The sequence below is a fragment of the Symphalangus syndactylus genome, chromosome 7 (assembly GCF_028878055.3).
Source record: "Symphalangus syndactylus isolate Jambi chromosome 7, NHGRI_mSymSyn1-v2.1_pri, whole genome shotgun sequence".
Lineage (NCBI taxonomy): Eukaryota > Metazoa > Chordata > Mammalia > Primates > Hylobatidae > Symphalangus > Symphalangus syndactylus.
The window spans coordinates 85,243,309-85,271,024 of NC_072429.2; the positions used below are offsets into that span (position 1 = coordinate 85,243,309).

The 27,716-nt window shown below is 37.6% G+C and overlaps 1 protein-coding gene across 1 annotated transcript in view; it reads right to left on the reverse strand.

Annotated features, from left to right (window-relative positions):
- Nucleotides 1–27,716, reverse strand: part of CNGB3 (cyclic nucleotide gated channel subunit beta 3) — a 161,091-nt gene that overhangs the window by 19,773 nt on the left and 113,602 nt on the right. Inside the window, exons 12-15 of the mRNA XM_055286685.1 lie at nucleotides 26,600–26,759; nucleotides 23,651–23,748; nucleotides 9,341–9,424; nucleotides 2,855–2,973 (exon numbers count right to left, since the gene is read on the reverse strand). Coding sequence (XP_055142660.1) covers nucleotides 2,855–2,973; nucleotides 9,341–9,424; nucleotides 23,651–23,748; nucleotides 26,600–26,759 — 461 coding nt within the window. The remainder of the gene's footprint in view (nucleotides 1–2,854; nucleotides 2,974–9,340; nucleotides 9,425–23,650; nucleotides 23,749–26,599; nucleotides 26,760–27,716) is intronic.

Here is a 27,716-nt window from a genome sequence, read left to right on the forward strand (position 1 = left end):
ATGCAGACAGGAAGTGGTTAAATACATTCAGTGAATAAGACTTGGGACTAAACGTACGTGTAAGGAAAATGATGGAGTTGGAACCACCACAAGGCCATCTCTCAGTAGACCCTGGGTCTCTCTTTTAGAAATGGGGTATCTGCACTCTTCAGATGATAATTGGAAATGTGGTCTGGGTTTTCTCAATGACAGGCTGTAAATCTATATTTTAGTCAGGGTTTTGCTCTTTTGGATTAATATATAATGTCCTTGAAAGCCCTTAATTTTTTTCTTTATTTTTTTTCTCCTGAGGAAAAAGAACTCTTTTAAAGGCTCCATGATAGTGCTGCATTTAGCTCATTTTAACAAAGGTCACAGCATTTTTGAGTAGTAAACACTATTACTAGATCTTTCCAGTATCTGGATGTTTGGCAGGCATACCTCCAGCTCTGGAATAAATGACTAGAGCTTCAGGGGCGTATGACAGCTGTGGGCCTGTGAAGCCTGTGGGTATCTGGAAATAGGCAGATGCATCCTGTTTCCCCATAACCACAGCCAAAAAGAGAATCAAGGCAAAAAGCTCCCTTTTACTTGAATCAACCAAACTACTGAGCAAGTTTAAAGCTTGTCTGTTCTACTGGTTTCAATTTGGCCTTAGAAACCAAATGGGTAATAGGAGATTTATTTGAGAAGCTGCTGTCAGGAATCTAGGATTACTTTCAGTTGCAACTCAGAAACACCTGGATTCAATTCCTAGGGTATTTCCTCCTGTGATGATAATATCAGCAATTAACATACTTGTATTTATAAAGCTTATTCTTCAGGGAGTACTCAACCCTTGGGAAAGGTCAGCTAATTAATTTCTGCAGTGTTTCAGATTAAACTGTTGTATGTTTCATGACCTTGAAGATTACAGTGATTATTAAGTCACAAAATATTAAATCACTTTTGCAAGGACTCCCAGGAAGGAAATGATAGAAAACAGGCAAATAACTCAGGTCTTGTACATTCTGAGAAGTGTTTCCACCACTGCCCAAGAGCAAGATCCTCAGAGGATCACCTTAACAATAATCAGTCGTTAAACAAGGAGAAAAAAATTAAAAAGAGAAGCCACATTAACAACAGAGAAATAACATGCTTCAACATTCCAAAGAAACCCTAATGATGCTAATATGAAGTCATCTAAAATTATCCATATTTCTGGAACACGAAGATAACTTCTTAGCAGCTATGAAATTAGAGACTGGAAATTTCTTCTGTGATGTGGTATAAAGATCACTGGACCCCGATCCATGGAGACCCAGGTTTGAATGTTGTCCCTATAATTCATTAGCAATGGTGTCTTTGGCAAGATATAGTAGTTGGCATCTTGGGATAGCAATTTTCTCAGTTATGAAATGAATATATTAATAACTGCCTGACAGGGTACTCTTCTGCTCATCATATGAGCCAGTATCCCAGTTCCAGACACCATCATCTTTCGCTTGAGCCACCGCAGTTGACTTCTAACTGGTCTCTATTCATTCTTGCTCCTCTACTGTATCTTTTCCGCACAGCTGTTGAAGTCGTCTTTTAAAATAATAATTCAGAGTGTGCCATTCTTTTGCCTAAAACCCTCTACTGGCATTCATTCATATTTAGAAAAAGACATACATTCCTATCATGGCGTAAAAGACCATGTTATCTGGGTCTTGCTCACCTATTTGGCCTCATCTCCCCAGTGTTCTTATTCACTGTACTCCAGCCATATTGACCTTTCTACCCCTTGACCAGACACACTTGCTTTACCTCTAGCCCTTTGGTAATCAGAGAGGCTCTTCCCCCAATTCCGAATGGCTGATCCTTTACTCTTTCAAATCTCAGGTCAAATATTATCTCCCTAGAGAGGTCATTCCTGACCACTGCATCTGAGTTGTGTCCTGTTACTTTCTAACCATTTTTTCCTTCATAGTAGTTACTACAATGTGAATTCATCTTGTCTAGCTAATGAACTATTTATTATCAGTTTTCCCCGACTGGACTATAAGCTCTGTCAGGGGCCATATCTTGTCTAATATTTTTATATCGTTTATTCCTAGAGTTAAGAGCAATACCTGACAATCTAGCACGTACTAGGCACTCAATGAATATTTTTTGGTTGAATAATGAATAAATGTGATAATGCATATAGAAGTGTTTAGCCCACAAAATGCTTAAATTTGCTGTCTATATTTTTCCTCTTGGGGACTTTCTTATTCTGGGATAAACTTTTCCTGGCCAATAAGAAACAATGGTAAAAATAATTAATATTTATTGAGTTCTTAATAGATGCCAGGCAGTGTTCTAAGTGCTTTTAGTGAATTAACTCATTTACCAACACTTTAAGATATGTTCTATTATTATCCTAATTATTAAGGTGAGGAAACTGAGGAAGAGTGGGGACAAGTAACAGAGGAAAAAAGCCAGTAGTGGTGAAACTGGAGTTTAAACTCAGGAAATTTGGTCCGACAGCTATGATCACAGCACTAGCCTACTCAAGACCCCCTTGTTAGCAAGGCATTCAAGTCTTCCAACAATCTGGTAAGAATGAACCCTCCAAACCTCTTCTCTCATTAACTAATTCATTTGCACATCAATTCAACATATACTGGGAACCTGCTTTATGCCAGGCACTGCTCTAGGTCCTGGACTAAAGAGCTGAATGACCCAGTTCTTTTCCTCAAGTCTCTTTGTTGAAGGGATGAATAGAAATATGAAAATCCTTATTTTACGAATGCTCTCAGCACAATCAAACCTTTGATAAATCTGAGCAGGAACTTTACTTATTTTACTACCTAAGACTTTTCTTTTATAAGAAATGATGGACTTCAATATTTATGAAGTATCTTTCAGATACCTGATTTCTCCAAACACTGACCCAGCTTTCAGAGTAACCAGAACTTTAGTACCATCAGGGCCTCCAAGAACTTGGACTTCTCCATGCTTGATGATATACATTTCCTTGCCAATTTCTCCCTACATTTTAAATATAAAGAGGAAATGGTAGTTATTTTATTCTTGATAATTATGCTGTAAATTAAGAAATATAAACTCTTTTAGAGGAGTAAATATAAACGAAGGAAGCAAAGAACATTAGTGTAAAATTAATTATCTTAAGACTTAAAGTATTTACAGACATTGGTTGAACGTATCATGTGAAAGAAAATGATTGGGAAGATGATACTTCTCAACACGTGAGTACTGTTTGCCTCCCTTGGATACATGAAGATATTTCAGTTAGCACATTGCTTTAGGAAGGACCCTGTGTAGAGGAAGTAATTGATTTTAAGCATGGTCGAACCTGGCTTTGATGACCACCACTATGCTTGGAAGAAGTTGCTTGGTCTAGCCAAAGAGCATAGACTGCAGCCTTTCAAAGGTCAATTCTATTCTTCTACCCATGGCATTGAGGTCTGATTTGGGGAATTGGGGCATAGGAGATCTTTGAGTTATTATTAGTATTCCATAATGAGATAAAGCATTGATGCAACAGGTTGTTTTACTCAGTTATTGCCTATCTTTGGGGACTCTTGGGACCAGGGCAATGATCTTTGTTCAAGCCCTAAGAATTAAACTCCTGGAATGTTCACATAGCCACTGGTTAATGGTGTTATTCTGTATTCCTGAGCCAGTATAGCAGGATGTATCAGGCTGTCAACACTATTTAATATAATCACAAAGATTTATGATGTGTACCTCGTACATAGTTTGAAAGTCTGAATCATGTCTGGTAATGCAGCTATATGCCCCATTTAAGAACATTGGACCCAAGACTAACATGAGCTTCCCCCGGTGGAGATATTTTGCTCATGTTTCTGTGGTCCACTGGAGAGAAAAATGCATCTATGTGACCCTCATAGAAACAGGACCTAGTAAGCCTGCGTCTGATTTCTCTCGTGTTTGCCCATGTATATCTTTTTCTTGCTATTCCTGCATTTTATCCTTTGCTATAATAAATCTTAAGCCATAAATATAACTTTATTTTGAATTGTATGAGTTCTTACAAGTAAATCACCAAACTAGTGGGTAGTTACCAGGCCCTTGGAACACATCTTCTCACTCTAACTTCCAAAAAGAATAAATGTCTTACAAGAGACCTAAATGGCACTTAGGTCAAGAAAGGCTGTTAAACTCTAAATAGGCCAGATTGCATAACACTAGGCAAACTATTTGGCTAGTAGTACCTACATGTCTGAATGAGTAATGCCTTGATCACCTTGAGCTATTAAAAAAAAAAATAGCATTAATACAATAAATTCACTTACTTGGCTTAGGAGGGGACTGGGTTATTTGAGTTAATCAAATATTATCATTAACCATACTTTGAAAGAATTAGAATACACTAAAATCAACTCGAGATTAAAAGATTTTTTTATTTTTTATTTTTAAAAATATTTAGCCTACATCATTCTTCGGAAGAAAAAAAATATTGATTGTAGTTTACTCTCTGAGATGGCTGAGAGAATGTCTACTTTGTTCCAGTGCTGAATGCAGGCTTGACATATAGGATACACTCATTTATGAATAAGGAAAATATAACTTAACTGTTCTCTAGGAGATTTTAAAGTCTTTCCATACACCTAGGTTTATTTTCCTGAACATCAACTATTGTTGCTTTATAATTGCCGGGTTGTGTTTAAAGTTATCAGACTCCACCTTTTAGTTAACATCCAGGAAGCTGAAATTCTTATTTTATCTCCGCATTACTCTTACAAGGAAGGTAGAGTAAGTACTATTATTTCCTTTTTACAAAAATTAAAACAAAGGCACAGATTGGCTTAGCCAATTAGCTAAAGTTATATGACTCAGTAATTAGAAGCGAAGGAAGCCTAGAACCCACATCTCCTAACTGGGCAATGCAAGAGATATGTTTAAGTTTTGCACTGTGCAAAATACATTTTTAAATTAAAATTTTGGTTTTTTTTTTTTTTTTTTTTTTTTTTTGAGACAGGGTCTTGTTCTGTTGCCCAGGCTAGAGTGCAGTGGCATGATCTCAGCTCACTGCAACCTCTGCTTCCTGGGTTCAAGTGATCCTCCCACCTCAGCCTCCTGAGTAGCTGGGACCACAGGCATAAGCCACCATGTCTGGCTAATTTTTGTACTTTTTGTAGAGACAGGGTTTTGCCATGTTGTCCAGGCTTGTCTTGAACTCCTGGACTTATGTGATCCTGCCTCCTTGGCCTCCCAAAGTGTTGGGATTACAGTCATGAGCCACTGCACCTGGCCTGTGCAAAATATTAAGCATATATTTATACTGAAAAACAGATAAAAGTAGAAATTCCAATATAGATGGATCTTATATTTATTTACATACTATTAATGCTAATAACAATATCATGTCTTTGCATATTACTTTAAAAAATCATTACATTATCTGACATTTACATAGCTCCGTATTTTAATTGCTATATTTGTTCTAGCAGAACATGCTTCTTTATAGCTGTAAAGCATTTCATAGATATTAATTCATCTAATTCTTGCAAAAATCCAAGTGAAGTCAAGTAGGAAAGGTATCATTACTCTTATTTAAAAATTGGTAGTCGAGGTTTAAAAAATTAAGTGTCTTGAGCAAACTTATAAGGCTCGCAGGTGACAGCCGCCAGAACTAGCAGCACCTATGTCATCTGACTCTATATAATACATGAAGACAGACCATATCTAACGGTGATTCCAATATCAGAACTGATCTCTTAAAAACCAATAAAATAGCCATGAATGAATTAAGAAATAAGTCAAGATGTCGGAAAATCAGTTTTCCAAGAGATACTTTAGGAAGTAATGATGAGGACAGGGTCATATTCCTTATTCTTTGCATGAAGTAATTCTCAAAGAACTGGAATGATTTTTCAAAGGCAGTTATTACAACTGACTGGAGGTAGAAGTACATAATGGGTACTTAAATACGGTTCAGCTCTTTTAATTATTTTTTAATGATCATTTCAATAATTTTCCAAGGAGATCTGGCATAATCAACGAACCAAATCTTCCACTATTTCTTGCATATTTCTAGGCTAATTTAAGCCTTTTCTGCAAGTTTAATTAGCATTCAAATTAAGTAGACATTCCTCAGAGAATAAGGGCTGACAGTATGTGCAAAATAAGATTGAACCAAGCTCTGGTTGTTAGTGTGTGGACTAATTTGGAGAAAGTATGAAAAACCAAGAGCTTCATGTAGAGTGAGGTAACCCCTGGAGATAGTGCCCTTCAAAATTTCAGCGTTTCTGTGTAGGAAGCTATTTCTAAGGCTCATGAGGGCTTTATGACACTCAAGGGTACCCCATCAGAAAAGAGCAGTGCTACTCAAAGTGCGGTTCCTGGGTCAGCAGCATCAGCATCACTAGGAGCTTGTTTGCAGGTGCAAATTCACAGTTTACTGAGAATTCTTACTGCAGAAATATGAATCAGGATTTTGGGGAATGAGGTCCCAGAAATTTGTGCTTTAACAAGAGCTCTAGGTGATTTCTGCCCTGCCATATAGCATCTGAAGAAAACTCCCACTCTTTCAACCAGCGCAAGCTACCACTCAGTCAATTTCTGAACCATCCTGGGGATTAAGTAGGTCAGCAAACTTGGCCCCAAATGCTGTCATCTCTTAAATTATATAGATAACCTCAAATTGAACGTATTTTTTTCCTTCCCCTTGCCTTCAATATTTTGTGAAAACAATAAGCAAAACAAAGCTGAATTCAGCTGTCTCAAGTCCTGTAAGTAACAGCCTTTCTTCTCTGTCAATATCTACTATCATGTAAATCCACTCTTAAAGAAATGTGACTTGTCATTCTAGTGTCCCCTTGTTTCTCCCACCTACGTATTCCTTTTCCTGCCTCATTTGTCTCCACTGATGTTTTTGTTACTGAGTGATGAATGTGATATGAAGAAGAAATTAGAAATGAGAAGGCTGCATCTACTCTGCATTTCATACTTTGTTAAACAAATTTGCACTGCTTAGGGGCACAGGTGCTAAAGTTTATGTGAGTAATCACAATTTTCAATCTCTGTTGCCACTGGCCCCAAATGAAAGGACATGTTTTGGTGCATTAAAGTCATGTCATTTCAGTACACCACTGCCCCCAAGGGGTTCTTGGACTGCACTATGGCTTGTATTTCCCATTTTAATAAAATTGATTTCATATCACCAATCTGCCTTCTTTTAACTTGGACTAATTTGTGTGGGATTATATATTCTTGGTTCCCATTTTATCATAATCTCTCTTCCATTTTCCCCCTTCATCTCTGAAAGCTCATTCTCAGTTGCCTTCTCTGACTTTTCTTCATTGATCTCTTCCACGAACAACGGAGCTCTTCAAAGTTAGAGGCAAGGCCCTCTTCTCTGACCTTTCCTTGAGCTTTTCTTGAAGTCTGCTTCTTTTATATTACAGTTCCCAGTAACCCCTAGTTCCATCCTCTCTCATTAGACTGATTTTCACTGTGTACTTGGCATCTCCACCTGATGCCTTGAAGTACCTCATACTCCATTTGACTTTGTCTTTCACCACAGTCTCCATCACTCACTTGCTTTTGTTCCTTGGATATGCCAAGCTCCATCTTGCCTCTTGGCTCATGGCTCCAAGTCCTCATAAAAAATGCCATCCTGTCCACTTTTTTTTTAAACTAAAGAACTATTTATCTTTAGATTTTTCAAAGGTCACTCCTGACAACCTAATAACCTCCCCATCTCCCAACCCTGGATCTAAATTAAGTGTCTTTGCCACTACATACTCTTCTGGCAACTTCTATTTTCCCTTTATACAACTTAGCAGATTTTGGAATCATGCACTGACTTAATTTCACTTGTTTATTGCTTGTCTCTCCCATGAAGCCAGTGGTTCTCAGTTTTGGCTGCATTTTAGAATCACATAGGAGCTTTTAAATAATACTGGCATATGGCCTCCATCTAGACCAAATCAATCACTGAGGGGTGGAGCCCAGACATCTTCATTCAGGTGATTCTGATGTGCACTGTGAATTGAATACCACAGCACTAGAAAGGTAGGCCCGTAAAGGACAAGAACCATCTTTTTTTTTGCTCAGTGCCCGCCACTGTTTCTGGCTCATCATATTGAGAAGTATTTACTGAGTTTTGTGGAGTAAATCATTCTAAAATTGTTCTAACATTTACCTTATTATAGTTCTCTGCACTCCCTCTATAGACACAGTTCCTTCCTTTTTGCCTTAGCTCACACTTCTTTCCTCTACCCAGAATGCCTGTTTCCTCTTTTATTTGGTTTACTCCAATTCATTTTTCAAGACTTAGCTCAGAAACCATCTTCTCTAGGAAATCTTACCAGTAACCAGGAAGGACAGGTGCCCCTCCTTTATGTCCTACAACAGCTTGTGCTTGCTTTGACCATAGCATTTAACACATTATTTTGAAATGATAAAAGTGCCTCTCATCTTTATTCACTTGTGAACTCACCAAGGTCTTCGATCATCTTGCATTTTTTGAACTACTCATTTTTCTTTTTAAATTTTGATTATTGAGTTTATCTTTGATTTAGTCTCTCATGATATAATTCCCAGGGTCATCATTCCTTTCCTCTCCCTTCAAGTTAGTGATCAGAAATATGCAAAAATATTTATCTGAGAGGATGTTCATTTTATTTATAATAGCAAACATTTAAAAATTGATCCTGATACATCCATAGACTGAAATATCATGCAGCTTTAAAAAATCATATTGTAGATTACTTAATATATAAAGTGTTCATGTGATACAGTTACATGATAAAACATGTTTCAAAACATATGTACACTATGATGCCACTTTTATAACACAAGCTTTATCTATCTATCAGTCAGTATAAAAAGATAGGCCAAAATATATGAAGAGTGGTTATTACTGGATGGTGGTATTTATGTCCTTATGTTTTTATGTGTTTTCTATTTTAAAATAATGAACATGTATTATTTTGTAATCATAAAAAGCACAGTACAGTTTTTTAAAATGTGGCATTGATTATTCACTACTTGGGAGAGCAAAATGAAGGTAAATGATATTTTGCCGAAGACATAAAAAAGGCTGAACCTATCGCTTCTGTAACTTTTTCCTCCACTTTAAATATTTGAAATTAATAAGCTGTGACGATTGATAATTAACATTTATACAAAGCAGTTTTTCAGACTACCCACACTTCTATCCTATATAAGTAATGAAATCCATATTGTCTTGTTCCTTTGTGAACTCTGAGAGCACATTATTGCTGTACAGAGCTATGTATCATAATTATTTCTATACTATGGAATTCACCCTGAACAAATTTTGTTTAAACAATGCTCTTGACTTATGTCTGAAATCCTCAAATGCATTTATTAGTTGTGCATTTGAAAAATAGCATGCACTCACCTTTTTGCAGACAAAGTCACCAGGCAAATAGAGAATGGATTTCAATCTTAGCAACATGTCATAAATCATCTGTGTATCACAACCCTATATAAAAAGAAAAATAATTCTTATAGAAACAACTAAAAGGCCAATATTCCAAATGAATTCAAAACTCAATGAAAATGAACAGTAATATATATTGTTTGCATTAGCATAAAAATATTAACTGCCATTGGCTATGGACTTGTCATGACTCAAAATTTAGAAAAAAATACCTATAGTATAATGGCAAGAATTTAGAGCTTGCTCAGATAGACTTGGGTGTGAATCCTGCCTCTATTACATATTGCTACATAACCTCTCATGCCTCAGTTTCCTAACCTGTAAAATGGGGATAAAAATGGTACTTATAACAAAAACTTAATGTGGTACTTAATGATAGCTATTAATGATAATATACTAATAATAGATTGTTAGTATATTAGGACCAACATAGATCAAAATCTTTGCTAGATATTTTTCTTTCTTAAAACATGTTTCACACCATTGTTAGATATTATTATTTAACCTTGCAGGCTGGTCTATCTTTCTTCTCCAACTCAATTATCCTCTTAAGGCAGGGAAAAAAAAAGTACACAATAGATACAAAAGCAATATCTGTTGAGTGAATGATTGTTCATATTCGCTTTAATAGTGTAAGAAACACTGTTTGGCTATAGGTCTATATTTGTCATCTGTTTAAATAATTATATCTGTATGAGCTAAAGAAAAATCTTTAGGTGCTACAAAAAACTCACTTATATAGTACTTTTGAATCTTTTGCTTTCAACAAGTATATATTTTTTCATTTTCTCTCAGAGCTGCTAACATGTAACAGCTTTCCTCTTGTGGGTGGTCCTGTCCACCTCTTGAGGGAATTATGATTTTGCTGTGAACTAATTGTAGAGTCAGTGGCAGAGAAAGGAGAAGCAAAGAGTCTGCTTCCAATTTGTGGATCAGACAATCGTTCCTTTAGCAATCACCAGTTTTCTGTAATAGCTTCAGTAGCAGACGCTTGACCTAGATCCATATGAAATTTAGACTTCAGGGTTGCTTGACTGATAAGGCAAGCTAATAATTTATGATTGAAGTATCTCCAAGTAGCCATTGGTGAGAAGCATTCAGATGAATGTGGTATTAGAATTTTTAAAAATCACTTCAGAAAGTATAGCTTTTGGTTCTCTACGATAGAAAAAAAGGCCAAAGCCAGAAGACATATCTTCTTAATACAGTCTAACAAATACTGATGAGAAGCTGTTTTGAGCAAGGTTTTGTATGATAACCTTGGAGGAATTAAAGATGAAATAAAGTAAGTCTAGTTGGGGTGATCTTGTAAGTAAGCAGAAAAGCTGTAATTGATGGTAGAAGATAATCATGTCATAAAACTTTCCACAGATATCCGTAAAACTTATAAGATAAAGAGAGTTAATTTTGCTTGGGAGTGGGATGGGAGAGGGGGGAAGCACCAGGAAAGTGCTCGTTTGGGTAACAAAATTTGAATCATTTGAGGATGAGGATGATTTGTATTTGCAAAGATGCACAAAGGCCCTTTTATGCAGAGGGAAATTTACATTTTCTTTGCTTGTTATGTATTTGCTTTGGGCAAAGTATATACGTTTTATTTATATTTGTTTTAGTCCTACTATGTCTGATAGGTTACCATATTTGCTAAAGCAAATTACAAACATAATTTTTTTTCTAAAAGGCATGGTTCTTTTGTTTTTACTAAAAATTAAATAAATGGCCCAAGTGCTTAATTTCTTTAAATGCTGTCATCATTTCGGAATAATTTCACTTCAGAAATTGGTATTCTGATCCATTTAAAACTCACTTAGATAAAAGGCAAATAGACTTTGAATTGATTTTTGGATCTTCTCCACTAAAGAAAATTTGTGTCTTTGATATGGTAAAGAAAATCCACTTGAAATATGCTTGGAATTTCTTGAACATGTACATGTCTGGAATATTTCTGCAATGAAGGTAACTCTCAGTCACTCATGTCCATGGAGAAGATTTACATTGTAAATGATCAGAAATAGAAGATCTCAAAAGACCCACTTATATTTGTTTTCATATAAATAATTTGAATTTTTGGCACTAATTTTTAAGGTTTTAATTATAATTTGTAAATCAAAAATGAAATTTTTATTCCTTGAACAATGCCTATCAGAATGTATCTTAATGAAAATTCCCAACTATATTAAGCTGTATTCATGGGAAATATTAATGATTTTAAATATTGTTTTCCTGTGGCAGTAATTCTGATTTTAGATAAGTATATATATAATATAAAATTATACATGTATATATAATATGTACATATAATATATAATATAAAATATATATTATAAAAATTATATATAATTATTATATATAATTATATACATATAAAGTATATGTATTCTATTTTATATGATATAATTATATACATATAAAATCAGAATTACTGCCACAGTAATCAGAATATATGTATATACACACACATGCAAATATGTGTGTGTATAGTAAATTCTTATAATTTTACGTTGCCTTGGCACCAATTTTGAATATAAGTTTAACTTCCTCATACTGGAAGCGGGATCAGTCACTCTTGACAAGGTTTCCAGTTCTCTGCCTCTTCCCAGTTCCTCAGGGTGGTTGATCCAGATACCTGCTTTATACCACTGCCTCCTGGTGACCGTCTCTCTATGGTACAGCTGGATGCAATTGACTAGAATTGCCCCACTGACCCCCAGAGCCCACGTGGACGAGCAGATATTCCACAGTGACTACCTGTCAGTCACAGCAAGACCCCATGGAACTCATGTCTGCTTGCTGTAAACCAGCCTGTTAGAACTTCCCCTGGGTGAAACCTCCCTGGGTAACACCCTGGATCCCAAAAAGGCTTTGGCCCATTCTCTGTCTCTCCCCACTGGTTGAGCATGAGTGTTCCCCCTTCCCATTGGCCCTGTGAGGCACGCTGCCCTCTTCTGTCTGGGATCTGTAAGTAATAAAAATGCTTCTACTACTTCATGGGTTTTGTTGTGCTGCTTCCTCTGTGTCTCACCTGACTGACACATCCAAACCTAACTTTTTTTCCAGTACAGGGTTTTCCTAGGGAGTGGCTATCTTATAGGAATAAACTGGACACAGGTCAGATGAAAGCCACAAGGGCGTCGACCAATATAAACAAATTCTCTGTGAGAGAAATGTCTGTTCATGGTCAACCACCTAGGCATGAGCTCGTCAACCGGGATCAAGAAGTATCCCATGAAAGGCACACTGTGAACAGCCACCATCCATCCTCTGGAACCCCGTGAAGGCAAGGCTGGAGTTTATGGCCACTCTCCCAAGACAGAACCCAAGACCAAATGAGAGGAAATCCTAAAAATGTGGCAGCACAGTTGGCCTCCATATCCATGGATTCTACCTCCACGGGTTCAAACAACTGTGGATGGAGAATATTCAGAAAAAAAAAAAAAAGCAATACCACAATAAAATAATACAAACAAAAATACAGTATAACTACTATTTACATTGCATTTGGTATTATAAGTAAGCTATAGATGAGTTAAAGTATACAGGAGAATGTGGGTAGGTGATATGCAAATACTATGCCACAGATTTTGGTTTCCTCGGGGGTCCTGGAACCAATACCCTGTGGATACCACGGGATAGACTGTATTTTTTTCAATACTGAAAAAATTGGAAACAACATACTGTCAATCTATGGGCAGATAAAATATTGAATATTTGTAGATTGGAATATCATAAAGTGGTTAAAGTAAACTACAGATCGGCCGGGTGTGGTGGCTCGTGCCTGTAATCCCAGATTTTGGAGGCTGAGGTGGGCAGATTGCTTGAGCTCAGGAGTTTGAGACCAGCTTGGCCAACATGGCAAAACACCATCTCTACTAAAATTACAAAAATTAGATGAGTGTGGTGACACGTGCCTGTAATCCCAGCTACTTGGGAGGCTGAGGTGGCAAGATCGCTAGAACCTGGGAGGTGGAGGTTGCAGTGAGCCAAGATTGCACCACTGCTCTCTACCCTGGGTGATAGAGCGAGACCCTGTCTTAAAAAAATAAATTAATTAATTAAAAAATAAAAATAAAGATAAAAATAAAATAAACTATATACATTTAAATATATGATTAAACTCAACCAATAGTGTGTCTGAATATAGAATATATTCAGTACAATTCCACCTACAAAAGTCTAAACACACTACTAGCAGTTTATGTTTATATGGCTATAAAGTAAAATGATAAAGATGAGGAGTGGCAGGATATCCTCAGATGAGGGTCATCTTAGTGGCCACCTCTAGGGAGGGAGGAAGGAGAACGGGTCTGGGGAGAACTGATGAAACTTCAACTTTCATTTTTATTAATTTTAAATTTTAATAAAATAAAAGTGTCTCCCTTTGTGGAGAAATGTGTTTAGTCTTCTTTCCCCTTTTATCCTTTAGGTGGGCTCAGGGACAGATAGCACCAGTGAAGGAAATTGGATCAATGGGAAGCGTGAGACCAACCTAGGAGATAAGCCTGAACATAGATAAGCAAACAGTTAGCACTTTTCTCGGCAGGAATACACACAAGCACTTACATCAATAGCTTTCAGCTGATGGCTTGGATTTTGTCAGAGAAAAACATTTGAACCAATCTAAATATGACTTTTTATTAACATACTTGGATAGCACATGGATCAACTCGTGCAAACTGAATCTAGCAGCTGTATATAGTAAAAACTTAGAATTTAAGTTTCACCAATTAAGTGATTCTTTCCCTTAATGATTACTTCATGAAAAGATGCCACTAGCTTTGGGGCAGCTTTGGTTTAGGAGTAAATCTTTCTTATTTGGATTTAGGCCTAGTGAAATAAAGTTTGCATTATGATGTCATTATATTTTATAATGTGTTTGAGAACTATTATTATTCTCTTTTATTTCCTCCAGAAAAATGATTATTTTCTTGAGATATACATTGCTTCATTATTGTGTGATTAAAAATTACATCCTGGGGCTTTTCTCTCGGTAACCCAGCTCCATTTTGTTTACAGTTAGGACATTTTCTGATGTATGAAAAGACAGGATTGCTTTGTAAATGTCTCTTTTTTCTATAAAGTGAGAGTACCTGAGAAAGTATCAACATTAACATTATATTAGTACATAATATTTATATTATGTTTTACTGTCTTATCTTTACCTGTTTAATTCTTCCAGCCTCCCACTGATGCCTGGCATTAATGAATATATGGTCATCCCTCCTGGTTTTAGATAAGGACTGGAGTCCCAGGAAGCCTGTCGACTTTCTCTAAGGCCACACATGCGGTAGGTATTGGAGGAAGAGTATCACCAGAGTGTGTGTTTTTATCTACACTTGGAGCAACTTGAGATCAAAGTGTTTGTATTACTCACTCTTGTATCCTTAGTGTCTCACCAGGGTTTAGGGCATGTTGGATGCTAAATAAAAGTGGGCTGACATACAGAATGAAGCTGTTAGAAATTATTCCATTTTGGACAATGAGAAATTCAGTGCTGTATAGCTGTGTTACAGGTTTGAATGAGGATATTGGAGATTTGAATGGAGTTGGGAGAAATGTTATTTTGATTCATAACAGAGCCATGGGTTAGATGGTGGTTCTTGTACCCAGGAAATTCCACTTTTAATAATGGCAAGCTCTGAATACAATTGTAAAGTTGGTAAAATTTTTCCTTGGAATGCGTACCTTCTTAGTCCTATAGAATTTCTCCATTTCTAGGCTCATTTCTGCTTTCTTTGAAACAGAACTTAAGATATCATCAGTATTTTATAACTCACTGTGAATTTAAGTCACTCTCAAGTATAAGCAATGGTCTTCAGGGCTTTTTCCATCTCAGCCTGTTTATTACAAAAGGACGTGCTTTGTTCTATCTTAAACCCCTTTCTCATTAAACAAGTAAGTTATAGGTGATATGACTAGGGCAGGGAATTCTGAATTCAGTGCTTCATGCCATCGACTATGCGAGGCATGATACTGATTGGTGGCTGTTGGGACCAGCAAAGTCAAATGTGATAAAAAATTTGCAAAGTGCTGTGATGTCATAATTTTTAATATTACTTCTAAGTAATATTAGACCTAAACTTACAGTCAATATTTGCAACATTAGTAAAAATCACCTTCATCAAACTTTCTCTGAAAATTGGCAATAGTTCTACTTTTCTAGGAGTTTGGGTCAAAGTGGGAAGTCATGAGTTAGACAGAACCCTGAGGATGAATCTAATCCAGCAGTCCCCAGTCTTTTTGGCACCAGGGACCAGTTTTGTGGAAGACAATTTTTTCACCGACGGGCAGTTGTGGGGATGGTTCGGGATGATTCAAGCACATTACATTTATTGTGCATTTTCTTTTATTATTATTACATTGTAATATATAACAAAATGATTATACAACTCACCATAATGTAGAATCAGTGGGAGCCCTGAGCTTGTTTACCTGCAACTAGACAGTCCCATCTGGGGGTGATGGGAGACAGTGACGAATTATCAGGCATTAGATTCTCATAAGGCAAGTGCAACCTAGATCCCTCGCATGCATAGTTCACAATAGGGTTCTGCTCCTATGAGAATCTAATGCCACTGCTGATCTGACAGGAGGTGGGGCTTGGGTGGTAATGCCAGCAATGAGCAGTGGTTGTAAATACAGATGAAGCTGCTCTCACTGACCCACCACTCAACTCCTTTGCTGCCCAGTTCCCAACAGGCCACCAACTGGCATTGGTCTGTGGCCCTGGAGTGGGGATGCCTGATATAATCAATTTTTCTATGATCAGGCAGGGCCACAGGAAGAATCTGATTTTACCTGTGTAGAAACTCCCACATGGTTGCATCAGTTTTATTTCTCCATTTAATAATAACTATGTAATTTACTATATGCCAGGTCCTGATATAAGTGCTTCATATGTTTTGAGTCCCTTACAACCAAGTATGTTATCTCATTTATTTAGCGTCTTCCCTCCCTATCGGAGGGCTCCAGAGGGCAGAAACAACATGGCTGCAGTAGCTAGGCAGTAGCCCTCCATGTCTGGCTCAGTGCTTTAGACAGATCAACTGCTGAGGATGTATAGTTGAATGGAGTTCATTTAGATTATAAACTCACTATTCAAAATACTTTTTAAAAGTCTAGCAACAATGCTTTATTTCTGATACCATTAGGGTAAAAATAAAATTGGTAGAAATGAAGCACGAGTCTCACTGTAGTCTCACTCTCACGTTCTGATTTCAGGCCCTGTGGAGTAAATATGTGATGACATATCAGATGAGTAGGATGTCACTGCTGGGGATCTGCATGTGAGGGCTAGAAAGCATGCTGCCATTCCGGTTCTATTCCTGGCTCAGTCTGTCACTCACACACAAAACACCTTCCTTCTCATCCTTCCGTCCACAGAGGTCACAGCCTTTGCAGGCTCTCTTTGCCACACAATCGCAAACAATGAGTCAGAGATCCCAGTGAGGTGTCCTGTTGGGATGGGTTCTGCATAATTACCAGAGCAGCAAATAGACACATTGTGCCTTCCTTGTCAGACTGTAGTACTTTCCAATTTTGGTATCTCTGGGTCCAATTTTGGTATCTCTGGATCTCTGGTTTCCTACTGAACTGCGGGCGGTTTCTAAAGGATGAGATTCTAATAAAAGCCACTAGGTGGCGCAACAGAACTTTTATTAAAGTGTCTCTCATTTCTGGTAATGCAGTAGCAGAGGCAAAATGTGATTTCCCTAGCATTTAATTTGATAAAATATATTTAAAAATCGAGATCGAAATAATAAACCATCAGAAATGAGGTGAAATTGCCCAATCTCATAGAAATGAATCGCTCCTTATTAGCTTAATACTTGTGCTTGGGCCTGGAATAACGTGAAATCTGCAAGGAAGAGGAACCATTTTTGCGAAAAATTAATATATATATATATATAATTTGACTGTTCATCTCTGAGCTATTTCAAATCTCTGATCACACATGTTGAAGCAGCAAATCTTACTAATTAACCACAATTTATTGAAGCAAAGTTTTAGTGAAAATCTGTGACTCTAATTCCACCTGCTTTGATTAAGAGGAGAAAAAACCTACATGAGATTCAGAGGCTTTTCTTAGCAGGAAAGTAGAAAAGTGTATGTGACTGTAGGTATCTATCTGATGTGCCAAGTCTTAGTCTGTGAATATCGCCAAAGGATTGCCTTGGTCTTGATCTTTTTTTTTTTTTTTTTTTTTGAGACAGGGTCTCGCTCTGTTGCCCAGGCTGGCACAATCATGGCTCACCGCAGCCTCAACCTCCTGGGCTCAGGTGATCCTCTTGCCTTGGCCTCCTGAGTAGTAGGGACTACAGGCACCTGGCTAAATTTTCTATTATTTGTAAAGATGAGGTCTCACTATGTTGCCAGGCTGGTTTTGAACTCCTGGGCTCAGGCAATCCTCTTGCCTCCACCTCCCAAAGTGCTGGGATAACAGCCATGAGCTACCGCACTGGGCCAGCTTGACTTTTGACTCTAGTGAAACTTTTCCAGTTCCTTCCCACCTTATCAGTTATCCAGATAGGGTTGGTAGGGAACTGAAGGTAAGAATGATGGAGTGCTGTAAAGAAAGTCGTGCTCACACTGTCCCAGTGCTTAGAGCTCAATGACCTCAGTTAGGTAAGTTGTTTGCTGTCCGTAAAATGGGATAGTAACAAAGCTTTCATTGGAAGTGTATTAGATTGTTAGGGCTGCCATAACAAAGTTATACAGGCTGTGTGCTTTAAACAACAGAAGTTATTTTCTCACAGTTCTGGAGGCTAAAGGCTTAATTAAGATCAAGGCATCAGCAGGTCTGGTTTCTTCTGTGACCTCTCTGCTTGGCTTGCAGATGGCTACCTTCTCACTGTGTGGTTACTTGGCTTTTCCTCTGTGCACTTGCACTTGTGGTGTCTCTGTGTGTCCAAATTTCCTCTTCTTATAAAGACACCAGTCAAATTGAATTAGGATCCATCCTCCTAGCCTCATTTTAACTGAATCACCTGTTTCAGTAAACAGGTTAATACTTTTACACGCTTATGAGCTTTCGCCCAGGTGCCTCTAGTTTCTCACTCCATAGGCTCCTACGCGTCCTTCTAGATCCCACACCTGGACCATTCCCTCCTTTGTGCACTCAGCTCCCTGGGTGCATAGGTGGCTTTCGGTGAAGGGAGGAGACTGGTTCAGAAGCAGTGCAAGGATCAGTCAGGTATAAATTATGAGATGTAGGGTGGAGGATCACTCTTCATCCTATTTCCTTCCTAAGAAAATAAATTTGTGTAAATTGCTAAGACTATCTCTATGAAAATAAATTTAGAAAGATTCCATACCTACGTATTTTCTACTTCACTTGGCTTTACAAAAAAAAAAAAAAAAACTTTTTCATGTAACAGAAATATAAATGTAAATGGGTTCTTTCTGGAAAGAACTGTATCTTTAACAGAAATGTCAGGAAAGAATGAATCTAAGTTATATACAACATTAGCAAGATGTAAAGATTTAACCTTTTTTCTCAATCAGATGTTGCTGATTTGGTGGAGTACCAAAAAGTACGCATAGAAAGAAAAAAACTATGAGGCAAAAAACTGATATCTTCCCAAATAGGAGATAATCCCATAAAAGTCATTGGTATCTAATTTAAAGCATTTGTTTTCCTTTAGAAAAGAGTTACTGTCACTTACTCTCAATTAAGTTTGTCATTCAGGTATAACAAGTTTTATAATATTTTAAAACACTGTAAAGATAATTTAGCTTGGTGGCTTTCATACATTTCTGACCATACCTATAATAAGACATACATTTTCACTGTGCTTAGTACACACATAAATATGTATATGTGATTTTAAAAAGAAAACATACAAAAATTTTATAATACCTACTCTTATGTATGAGGCACTGTACTATTTTCTTTTTAAAATTTTTTATTTACTTTTTAATTTTTATTTAATTTCAATAGTTTTTGGGGAACAGGTGGTTTTTGGTTACACAGATAAGTTCTTTAGTGGTGATTTCTGAGATTTTGGTGCACCTGTCACCGAAACAGTGTACACTATACCCATTGTGTAGCCTTTTATCCTTCACCCCCTTCCCACCCTTCTCCCTGAGTCTCCAAAGCCCATTATATTATTCTTATGCCCCTGCATCCTCATAGCTTAGCTCCCACTTGTAAATGAGTATATACAATATTTGATTTTCTATTCCTGAGTTACTTCACTTAGAATAATGGTCTCCGGCCAGGCGTGGTGGCTCACGCCTGTAATCCCAGCACTTTGGGAGGCTGAGATGGGCAGATTAGGAGGTCAAGAGATTAAGACCATCCTGGCCAACATGGTGAAACCCTGTCTCTACTAAAAGTACAAAAATTAGCTGGGCATGGTGGCACTACTCAGGAGGCTGAGGCATGAGAATAGCTTGAACCTGGGAAGCACAGGTTGCAGTGAGCCGAGATTGTGCCACTGCACTACAGCCTGAGTGACAGAGCGAGACATTGTTTAAAAAACAAAAGACAACAAAAAAAGGAATAATGGTCTCCAACTCCAAGTTGCTGCAAATGCCATTATTTTGTTCCTTTTTATGGCTGACGGTTATTCCGTGGTATATTGGTGTGTATATACAAATACATCAATATGCAGTAGAGGTGTCTGCAACTTAGAAATGGAGTTTACAGTTGAGTGTTATTTTGCAGAACAATGTAGAGTAAGTCTCATTCCTTGTTCATATAACAGACTTTAGTATATGAAACTTCTGCTGCCCTTGAATTTATTTATTTTTCTCACAACTAAACATCCTCAGCATCTACACATTTTCTTTTCTGACCATTCTTTTTTTTTTGAAAATGGAGTAATAATTTACGTAAAATGAAATATACAGATCTTAAGGGACAGTTGGATCAATTTTGATAAATGTATACTCTTATGTACCTTCCCCGGCAAGACAAAAAACATTGCCATCACCATACAAAGTTCCCTCATGCTTCTTCCTAATCAATCTCCTCATCCCCATTCACCACCAGAAGCAATCATTAATCTGACTTCCACCATCACAGAACAATTTATGTTGCCCAGGCTGATCTTGAACTCCTGGGCTCAAACTATCATCCTGCCTCCACCTCCCAAAGTCCTGGGATTACTGGCATAAGCCATGGAACCTGGCCTGCAATATTTTCCTTTTGGACCTAGGTTTAGAATTTTACTTTTATGCTTGTTGACGTTAATCTTGTTGGCTTTGCTTATTGTTTCAAGGTATTCGGTAATTTTAAATTTTGTAATACATTTTATTATATTCCTTCTTTCTTTGTGTCATCTGCCATTTTGAAAATCACATCTTTTATATGATCATCAAAATATTGATGGAAATCTAGCACAGGACATAGCCAAGAAAAGAGTCCTAGAAGACTGACCTAACTCTAATAACTTAGAGTCATGGGTTAACCTAATGCTGGGGCTGACTATGCCTAACCATTCTACTATACAGCTTCTGCTTCTTCGTCTTTTTTCTAATATTATTGATTATATAATTTTAAGACATATCCTTCTGTCTGGATTACATTTTTTCTTCTTTCCAAACTTACATCTTAAGTGATCACATTGAGTCCTTTGACTTAAAATACACCAATATGCTGACAGGTCCAAATGTATTGCTCCAGCTTGGATGTCTCCCCTGAACTCAGATTTATAAACCAAACTACCTACATGAAATTTTCAGCTGGAATCTAACAGTCACCTCATCAAACGAACACATCTGTTTTTGTGCTGATATTAAAAGGACACCACAGACTGGGTAATTTATAAAAAATAGAAATTTATTTCTCACAGTTCTGAAGACCGAGAAGTCCAATATCAAGGCATTAGCAGGTTTGGTGTCTGGTGAGGGCTGCTCTTTCTTCCAAGATGGTGCCTTGTTGCTGCATCCTCCAGATGGGAGGAACACTGTGTCCTTACATAGTGGAAGACTAGGAGGGCAAGAGAGTTCATGCTTCCCCTTGAGATCTTTTATAATGGTGCTAAACCCATTCATGAGGGTAGAACCCTCAATACTCAATCACTTCCCAAAAGGCCACACGTCTTCATGCTGTTGCATTAGGGATTGAGTTTCCACATGATTTTTGAAGAGGACACCATTATCCAAATCATAGCAACATCCAAAAACAAAGAGTTGGTTTCCAGCCCACCCAACCTACACTTACTTTGAAGTTTCCTATTTTGCAAATGATATCTTTGTTCTTCTTGTTCCTCAGGCCTAAATCCTTGGAGTCATTTTTGGTCCCTTTCTGTCTCTTACCCTCTTCATGTAATCAAACAGGAAAAACTATGGGCTTTTTGGGTTTGAATATACCCAATATTTGGCCACTTCTCAAAAACTCTGCTTCAATAACCCTGGGTCTGTTCACCATCATCTCTTCCACAGATGGTTGTGATAACTTCCATTTGGCCTCCCTGCCTTCCACATTTACTTCCTAAGGCCTTTTCTTCACACAGCAGGAAAGATCCTGTTAAAACTGGTCTTGAATAGGTCATTTTCTGCTCAAGAGCCTCAGTGTCTTTGCAACTCAGAGTATAATTTAAAGTCTATAGATGGCTGGGCACAGTGGCTCATGCCTGTAATCCCAGCTACTTGGGAGGCTGAGGCAGGAGAATCACTTGAACCTGGGAGGCAGAGGTTGCAGTGGGCTGGGTTTGTGTCACTGTACTCCAGCCTGGACAACAGAGCAAGACTCTGTCTCTAAATAAATAAATAAATAAATAAATAAAGTCTGTAGATCCTCCAAGGCCCTCCATTAACTGCCACCTGCCTCAGCCTCCCTTTTTTTTCACTCTTCTCTGACTACTCCCACCACTCTGCCTTTGCTCCAGCCACTCTGGCTTCCTTGCAGTGTGTTTCCAGCTCAGGGCATCATGTCATCCATCCTCCCGTAATATTCCCTCCTGTCCTCGTTCCTTTCTCTCCTCTCCCATCTGCGTAGCTCACTCCCTTGCTTCTTGCAGTCCTCTGCTTAAGTGCTCAAATGCGTCTAATCAGAGAGGCCTTTCTTGCCAGTACCACCCTCATCCTTCTTAATCTGTGACATGGCTGGGATCTGTGTCTCCACCAAATCTTTTGTCGAATCGCCATCCCCAATGTTGGATGTGGAGCCTGGTGGGAGGTGATTAAATCACAGGGGCAGATTTCCTATGAATGGTTTAGCACCATCCCCTTTCGTACTGTCCTCATGACAGTGAGTGAGTTCTCACAATATCTGGCTGTTTAAAAGTGTATGACACTGACCACGCCTGCCTTGGTCCTGCTCCTGCTATATAAGATGCCTGCCCCTGCTTTGCCCTTTGCTGTGATCAAAAGCTCCCCGAAGCCTCCCCAGAAGCAGATGCCGCTGTGCTTCCTGTACAGCCTGCAGAACCATGACCAAATAAACATATTTTCTTTATAAATTACCCAGTCTCAGGTATTTTTTTTTTAATAGCAATGAGAGAACAACCTATACAACCTGCTTAACTTTGTTCATGGCGTTATCACCTCCACACATTTTATGTGTTTGTTTTTCATTCCCTTCTTCTGGAATTTAAGCTCCACTTGAGTAAGCATTTGTTTTCAACTATTATGTTCCCAGTGGCTAAAGTGGTGCCTGAAACATGGTGGGAACTTCATAAATACTTGTTGAATGAATTAATTGAATGGATGAGTCGGTGAATGCTATACCCAGAAGGAAATATTAGGTGAGAAAAATTTATATGTGATATAATGCATAAAAAGAGTAGTAAGACTTAAAACATTCAAAAAGTTAAAAATTTCTTTGTTATACTTTTTTTTTTCCTGAAACAAAAAGCTTCTAAATTAAAATTTGGCCATTTTAAGAGTCTAAATCCAAAGTATTTGTAACAGAAGACATGATTAGGTATAATTCTCTGATTGTCAGGCCATTTCAGAGCTATTCTGGAGCCTGATTTGTTGTGAATTGCCAAGGCACATTTATAGATGGGAGGTGATACATGTACTAGCAAAGACATAGAGCCATATAATTTAAATTATATTTGAATTAATGCAAGAAGAATCTGAAGAACTCTTCTTTTTTGACACTAATTAGAAGAGAAAGAGGGTTCTAAAGAATAAGCCGTCTGCTGAAGAGAGACCTGTAATTTATTTGATTCTTTAATTCCACATAAATTCTCTAGGTTATTTTGACTTTGTTAAAACATAAGGCAAACAAAACTCATAAATGCTGTATAAATCAAGAGCTTAGATTCCATAGAGAAATAGATACAGAGTCTTTCTATTAATTGTAAAAGCACTTGCCTTGAACAAGTCGACTTTGCTGATGATGCTGAAGTTCACATCGATGGCGAGGGCTAACTGGACTGTAGTTGGCAGGGTCTTAAGCAAATCAGACTCATCTTCATAAAGATAAACACATCAAACCCCAATGCAGAAAAATTAATGAAATAAGTCGCCAAGGTACAAGCAGAAAAATTTTAAAAATAAAGGAAACAAAATGCAAACACTTTTTATACATAATTAGATGCATCAGATTCTATATTTTCATTACTTCTATTGGACCTCCATACCTATTACAATAACACTATTATGCTTATGCAAGAAAAGAAGTATTTTTAACTCTGGATGACATACTGAATAATTCCAGAACATTATGCTTGCTGAAACTTTAGCTATGAAACGTAATGATCATAGCACAAAGGCTAGTGAACAAGCTAGCATGGCTGAAGGATCTAGTTCTTATTTTCTGATTCTATTGATTCCAGCCTTAGCATTCAAGGGATGGCAAATAATAATGAGCACCATGTGGCACTGGAGAGCTTACAGAGCTCTGTCACACCCATTATCTTATTTGACCCTTGTGACAACCGCAAGGGTAAATGTTCTCATTCCTACTTTGCAGAAAGAAGAAAAACAAAAAGAACTGAAGCCCTGAGAAGCTGTAAGTGACTTGCTCCATTGTGCATAATTAGTAGGTGGCTCAGCTGGGATGGAATCTAAAGGAAAAATGTGCTAGCAGAGTAAATTCAGATTATTGTTATTTACTTGCTTATTAACTCAATGAAGAATGTGAATACATTACAGATTTTCTACATGTGAATTAAATGATGGGCTTCAGGCTAATAAAATGTTCCGTAAACAAAATTGCCTATTCTTTTATTTTTCTTTTTTTAAAACCTTGTATTTTAAGTTCTGGGGTACATGTGCAAGTTTATTATATAGGTAAACTCATGTCACGGGGATTTGTTATACAGATTATTTCGTCACCCAGGTGTTAAGCTTAGTACCTATTCATCGTTTTTCCTGATCCTTTCCCTGCACCCAAACTCCACCCTCCGGTAGGCCAACGGTCTGTTTGTTCCCCTCCAGAAAATTCCCTATTCTTAATGTTTAGAATGCCAAGGGTTTCTGAGAGTTGATTTTTTTAAATGTTTTCTTATATTATTTAGAAAAGAGAGAAATTGCTGTATTACATCCCTATTTTGATTCAAATATAGATTCTAAATATGAAAATCCTTCATATATAAACACAGTTTATTGTTTCCGAGGGCTGTCTCTAGTTACCTCCTAAGCCAAGGAGTTGAATCATTATCTACCTTCGCTAAGGGGTGCGAGGGAAGAAGCCTGGCACCACTCCTTTTGTTGCTGTGCCTGCCCACTTCAGATGCCCTCAAGTAGCTGCAGATGTTCTAGAGAGAGGCATGTTGTTTGGTCATTCAGGAAGAGAGTCTAAACACGAGGCTGGAGTTTTAAGAGACTTAAAAGTGTCAGAAAGGTGAAGAAAAGACCCTACCATAATAACCAGTGGTTTCCGTCTGCTGTTAGGAACCTTTGTGATTTGAGAATTTCATTGTAATTTGCACTCTGGAGAATTTTTGGCTTCTTAGTAGCGCTAATTCCTATTTCATATGGTAAGAACAAACTAAAAGTTGAGTTTCATTATTGTCAACTAGCAGCACATTATCTGGAACTTATTTTACATCCCTCAGTAACAATTATTTTTAACTGCAGTAGTATAGTGGTATAGTTGTAGACACCATTAATTATTTAGCATCTCATGGAAGCAACTGTGTGCCCTGAGGCGGGATGAGAGTGGCCTGAAAGGTTGCTGCTTTCTATTAGTACAGTTGACCCTTGAACAACACGCGTTTGAATTACACAGGTCCACTTATACAAGGATTTTCTTCCGCCTCTGCTACCCCTGAGAGCAAAGCCAACTCCTTTTTCTCCTTCTCCTCAGCCTACTCAACAGTGAAGATGAGGAGGATGAAGACCTTTATGATGATCTACTCTCACTTAATGACTAGTAAGTATAGTTCTTTTCCTTATAATTTTCTTAATAACATTTTCTTTTCTCTAGTTTATTGTAAGAATATGGTATATAATACAGATAACATACAAAATGTGTGTTAATCGACTGTGTATGTTATCAGTAAGGCTTCCAGTCAACAGTAGGCTATTAGTAGTTCAGTTTTGGGGGAGTCAAAAGTTATATGTGGATTTCTTTCTCTTATTTTGAGACAGAGTCTGGCTCTGTTGTCTAGGCTGGAGTGTAGTGGTGCGTCACCACATTCTGCTAATTTTTGTATTTTTAGTAGAGATGGAGTTTTGCCATGTTGGCCAGGCTGGTCTTGAACTCCTGACCTCAAGTGATCTCCCTGCCTTGGCCTCCCAAAATGCTGAGGTTACAGGAGTGAGCCACCACACCCAGCCTCAAATGTTATATGTGGATTTCTGACTGTGGAGTGAGGGTTGGCATTGTTAACCCCCACTTGTTCAAGGGTCAACTGTACTGTGTTCTGGGTAAGAGTGATATTGCAGTAAGAGCAAGACTTTGGAAGAGAAGAGATGCAGGTCTGAGTTCTAGTTACACTGTGTGCTGGCTCTGTGTCTTTGCCCAAATTTCTCAGTTAGTAGCCTCCATTTTCTTCCCTTCAAAGGGATAGACAATGCCTAATTTTCCCACTTCCTTTTTTGTATGTGTGACTATATGAGACAATGTGTGTAATACCCAGCATCCAGAAGATGCTGATTAAAATTTAGCCTTTTCTCTTCCAAGGTTTTCAAAACCAGTAAGATATTTATATTTCAGGAAAAAAAAAAAAACCTGTAGCATTAAACGAATGCTTTAAGGATCATTTAGTTGTTTTTCAACCTTTTGTTCAAATCCAATTAGTCTCTGCTACCTTACAGAATTTTCATCATATGACAAGGTTTACAGGAATTTAATCGGTAATCTGCCATGCTTACCTAGCATTCGTTGAGAGTCCCATGTATATTCATACCAAGTCCGAACTCGCTTTTGCACAAGTTTAGGAATGGAGTAATTGTTCATGTAGGCAATGGTATCATCCATGCAGGCGCGGAAGTAGTTCTGATTGGCTGTAGCTGCTCCAATCACATCTCTCATCTAAAACCACAAATATGGTCACTCCATGCCCAGCAGAGGAAATGAGTTAATAAAAGTCAAATTACATGTTTTCCACATGATATACTCCCTTCTAATGCCCTGATTACTTGATTTTATTCATTCATTCATTTTTATTTTATTTATTCTTGCCCAGACTTAACTTTTCAGCAGTGGATCACTTGATTTTAAACATACTGATATTGGGTCCTAATATCACCCACTTCCATAAAATATTGGGCAAATTATATTCTCTCTCTGATCCAATAAGGACAACAATAAGACCTGTAGGACAAACCAAGTGAGAATTCAGCCATGTAATGCATAGGACTACACGTAATCTTCTTTGCAAACTTCTATTTTACTGCAGAAATGTTAGTATACATTGAAAAAATTATACAGCTGTGCTTATGCAAGGAATGTGCAATAAAAGTTGAGCAATTGTCTGGCAGAAATGGCTAGTCCATTTTGGTGAGTCTTACTTGGAATGCATCCTTCATAGATTATCCAGTGTGGCTGGCTATATAGACTCAATTCATCATGAAATTGCAACCTCTGTACTTCGCTTTGTGTTGTTTAGACAGATAAAATCAAATCTCATCATGCTTAAGGCACAGTATTCAGCAGAAGTTGAAATGTGCTGAAATTACTGAAGCATCATCTACTGCTGTGACAATTCTTAAGAAACTGTCAGGTTTTAGTTCTTGGATGTTTATAACTCACCCATAAAAACCCACTCTAGGTTAAAAGCTGATCTTTAAGGTCTCAGCACAAAAAAGATACATAGCTCGACTCTTCCTCTCACATAGAGGGAGGCAAGTGGCTGTAAATATGCTTTGACTGTGGGTTTATAATAGGGAGGAAAACCACGGCCTCACTTTCACACTCCTAAGACTTTGCTTGTTCATTTTAGTAGCTGTTGAGCCTTTTCTGCTTATGGAAAAACGACTCATTCTTTGA